General features: G+C 44.6%; 1 protein-coding gene across 1 annotated transcript in view; it reads right to left on the bottom strand.

Annotated features, from left to right (window-relative positions):
- Positions 1-2,358, bottom strand: part of LOC102756278 (chromosome unknown open reading frame, human C4orf22) — a 19,281-nt gene extending 16,923 nt beyond the window's left edge. Inside the window, exon 1 of the mRNA XM_006778226.1 lies at positions 2,173-2,358. Within this exon, the coding sequence (XP_006778289.1) occupies positions 2,173-2,283 (111 nt within the window). The 5' untranslated portion in view covers positions 2,284-2,358. The remainder of the gene's footprint in view (positions 1-2,172) is intronic.
- Between the last annotated feature and the right edge of the window lie 1,955 nt (positions 2,359-4,313).

Below are 4,313 nucleotides of genomic sequence, written 5' to 3'. Positions count from 1 at the left end.
CAGCCCTGCTCTGAGCCCGACCAGGGGCTGCACCTAGGGATTGGGCCTGCCCTCTGCCACCTGGGAGCAGGCCTAAGCCAGCAGGTCGTTATCTCCCGAGGGGTCCCAGACTGCGAGTGGGCACAGGCCAGGCTGAGGGACCCCCCTCCCCCCCAGTGCACAAATTTTTGTGCACTGGACCTCTAAAATATATATATATATCTTAATATCATCATTCAACCAAATCTTCATCTTGTTTTTTATGAAAGTATAATAAGAATAAGCTTAATCAATGCCAAATTTAAAAGTAAACTTATTATTCCCCCAGATATAATCACCGTTTTCGATTTTGAAGACCTTTAAAGTTCTGATTGATGAAACACAAAGTATCAATGTCCCACTTCTAATCAACATTAATAATTTTAGTTCTCTACTCATATGAAAAACCCTGCCTTAAAAAAAATCAAACCCTTCTTAACGATACTAGGTCTATGCTTGGCAGTTTTCCACATGTGCTATAAAGATGGTTTTAGTCTATTGGGATGTTTGTTGTCTGTATTTCATTCTTTTTAAACATTCAAAAATTTAGATGCAGACACTGTTTAGCACCATTATTTTCCCCCTTCATGTCAGTGATTTAGATGCAAGGTATAAAGCTCAATTTCATTACTTTAAACATATTACCTGCATAAAGTTTTAAAAGCTTGTTTTTCAAGCCAGAAGCCATGTTGGAAATTTTACTTGGATTCAGTTTTCAACATAATTCCAGAAAGATCAAATTAGTTGTCTGAGGTCACACAACTGGTTTGTGGCAGAGCTAGAACTACAATTAGATGTTTCCATTCCTTCAAATTATGTTCATATCTAGCACATGAATATGTTTTGGAGACTAAGCACTATTCAGATCTTGGCGCTCACTTTAAGTAAAATCCCACTTAATGCAACATTTGGACTCCAAATATTTCAATCCACTAAAATGCTGGATTCCGTTGTTGCAGATAAGAAGTTTGGGAAGCTGGCTGCAGGATACAAATCCTTTTCAGATTCGGGTGTGGGTTGGTGCCGCATAATAGTGGTCTTTCTGACTAAAGAGGAAGGGGCCAATTTGGGGTTCTGGGGCTTGTCCAGAAGGGCAGAATCTCCAGGTCAGCGCCCCTTTCATTGACCTGGTGTGGAAATATGCGAGGGCTATGGGGACCCACCCTCCATCTCCCGCTTCTTAGGGCGGGTGGCCTATTATTTTCCTGTCCATCCGGGTTCTCCTTGAGGAGACAAAAACTATCTCCTCTCAGCCCTTCCCCCAATCAATACCCCATCTCTCTCTCTCTCACACACACACACACACACACACACACACACACCCCTTTAAGAATCTGGGAGGGGCGTGGTCGCTGGGTAGAAGACAGTCGCCAATCTCATCACGTCTGATTTTGCTGTGTTGCAATCTTTCTTTTATCTCCTCTCAGCCCTTCCCCCAATCAATACCCCATCTCTCTCTCACACACACACACACACACACCCCTTTAAGAATCTGGGAGGGGCGTGGTCGCTGGGTAGAAGACAGTCGCCAATCTCATCACGTCTGATTTTGCTGTGTTGCAAGCTTTCTTTTCTTTTTTCTATCAACATTAGCCGTGATCATCAATTGGATAAACATGAGTCAGTAGTATGCAAGCACAGCGACCTGAGTACCTACCCGTAATTAAAGGGCCTTCAGAACCAACGAGCGTAAGGTGGAAGTTTATGGGTCCAAACGCCCCGTACACCACCAGATACACCAGGCGAGTGCTGTCAACATCTATTCTTTAGTACAAGTTGGAAAGGAACGAGAAACAGGGTGTCAGACCTGAGTTACAGCAGAGTCTCAGCAGGCCTCCGACTGCAGGCACCAGTTTCAGGAGAATGACTGGGACAGGGGAGCCGCCGGGAGGGGGCCCGGGAGGCCGACCTACGGAGATTTCAAGACACCCCGTGCACACGCGCGGGTTTCTGCAGTGAGTGACACCAAGGGCCCAAATTCTGAACTGACCGAGGCCTCGCAGGGCAGGAAGGACGCCGCGATTCGCCGCCGCCGCCGGGGAAACTGCGCGGCGGGACGCCCACCGCCAGGGGGCGACCACGCCACGAAGCGGGGCCTTGGAGGGACCGAAAGACTGGCCGGCGATGGCCACTCCGCGGCGCTGTCGCCCTTACCTCCAGGTAGAACAAGTCCACGGTCGTGATCTGCGAGTCGAGGAAATCTTCATAGGTGTTGAACTGAGTGACGATGTTGTCCACCGCCGTCAGCCCCTCTTCCTGATCCATCGCGGTTGCCTCGGCTGAAGCGTCCCTAGCAACGCGGGCAGGAGGTTCCACCCACTGCGTTCTTTTCCAGCAGCTGGGAGCGGTGGACGTTGATCCCGCCCCCGGGGGTGGTTACCTTAAGGGCTTCCGCCTAATTCCTGGCAACACCGCCTCCCAGGGCACACTCCAAGTCCAGGTCTGACACCTCAGCTGGTTCAGACTTGGGTGAAATGTGGAGCCAGAGAGAGATGCAAAGTGCAATCCAAAATTAAATATTATAAGACTGCCAGAATAGTACACACAATATTATAGATCAGCGCTTCTAAGCTCATTCTAAAACACTGTTATGCAGGACAGAAATATCAAGGTTAGTTCTCTGGTAACTGAAGAGCTCTCTTCACATTTGTCTGTAAAGAGAATATCTCAGAACAGAAGTCTCAGGTAATGGTCTGTGACCGAACCCAATTATTTGAAAAGTTATAACTTAAAAGCAAATTATTGCTAGTGTTTGCGTATGTGGAAGAATTTGTGAATTTCCCAAAGGGAAGAAGCTTGAAGAAAATATATTTGAAGACTTCTTTTGGCACCAAGTGCTTGTTTTGTAAACTTTTTACTTTTTAAGTTTCAATAAGCACACAATTAAAGATTCTGGCTTATATATATAATTTTATTGATATTTAGAGGGAAAGTAAGAGGGTTAGAGACATAGAAACATCAAAGAGAGAGAAACATTCCTCCGCTACCTCCTGCATGTCCGCCACTGGAGGTGGAGCCTGCAACCCCCGCCCCTGTGCCCTGACCAGGAATTGAACCAGCAACCTCTTGGCTCATGGCTCCACACTCAACCACTGAGCCATCCCTGCCACGTGAAGCTGCCTTTCTTAAAGGGTGAAATATCTGTGGAAACCTAGAAAGTAAAGTTTTATAATCAAGACCTTTCCTCTAGAACAAAGTTTTGCATATTTAAAACATGAATTAATGTAATCCAACATGGCTTTTGGAATCCATTTTTTGGGATTTTAATATTCTTCAAATCATCTTTGGGAATTAACACATTACAATGGGAGCCTGTGGTAGTTGAATTTGGTAAGTACTGAATTGATTTTGAAGATCTTCACAGATGATCTAAAAAAAGTTTTATTTCAATGAAAGCATCTAGTAAGATACTTCACTTTTAGTTAGCTTTCCCTTAAAAAGGTCATCTCCACAATTAGGATGTACAAATGTACAAATTTCAAGTAATATAGACACAATAATCTCTAGGATATCAATGACTTGTTTTTTAATTAATGAATATGTTCTGAAATGTTTAAAGGGCATTTTAGACATTGTTTTAAAATGAAATTTAATGATTGGATTTAGGTGAAGAGAAAGAAAGGAGAGAGAAGCCCTGGCACTCATAACATGACAGCAACACAACAAAAACATTTATTGAGTGCTTCCTGCATGCCAGGCACTGGCCTACGTGCCAACAATGGATTACATCTTGTTAGTGTTTGTGCTAAATTATTGGTCACCCACAATTTGTAATAATGAAGCTGAATTTATTGAAGGTGTTTGTTGTGATGAGATCACTGGACTTCCACACCATCGCAGTTCTTCTAAATTGCTGAAGTTCTGGTTCCACAGCTTCTCTGTCATGGAGACACCTGTGTCCCTGTGTTGTAACGCATTCATTTTCTCCTCCTTTATCTGACAGGATAAAAGGAAGGGCCCAGAAGAAAGACAGGTATGAGATGGAACTGCTCCCAGGAGTGGGGTTGGCAGGTGTCAGCAGCTGCTAATGGTTGACAGCTATTACTGTGCTATGGGATAGAGCAGTGGTTCCCAACCTGGGCTGCACATTAGAATCACCTGGGAATCTTTTTAAAATCCTGATTTCTGGGCCTCATCCTCCGGAAATTCTGTTTCTTTGTTACTGATGTTGTGGCCCCACCCCATCACAAAGAAACAGAATTTCCGGAGGAGGAGGCCCAGAAATCAGGATTTTAAAAAGATTCCCAGGTGATTCTAATGTGCAGCCAAGGTTGGGAACAACTGCTCTAAGGCAA

The sequence above is a fragment of the Myotis davidii genome, unplaced genomic scaffold (assembly GCF_000327345.1).
Source record: "Myotis davidii unplaced genomic scaffold, ASM32734v1 scaffold449, whole genome shotgun sequence".
NCBI lineage: Eukaryota > Metazoa > Chordata > Mammalia > Chiroptera > Vespertilionidae > Myotis > Myotis davidii.
This window is presented reverse-complemented; position numbering and strand designations above follow the sequence as displayed.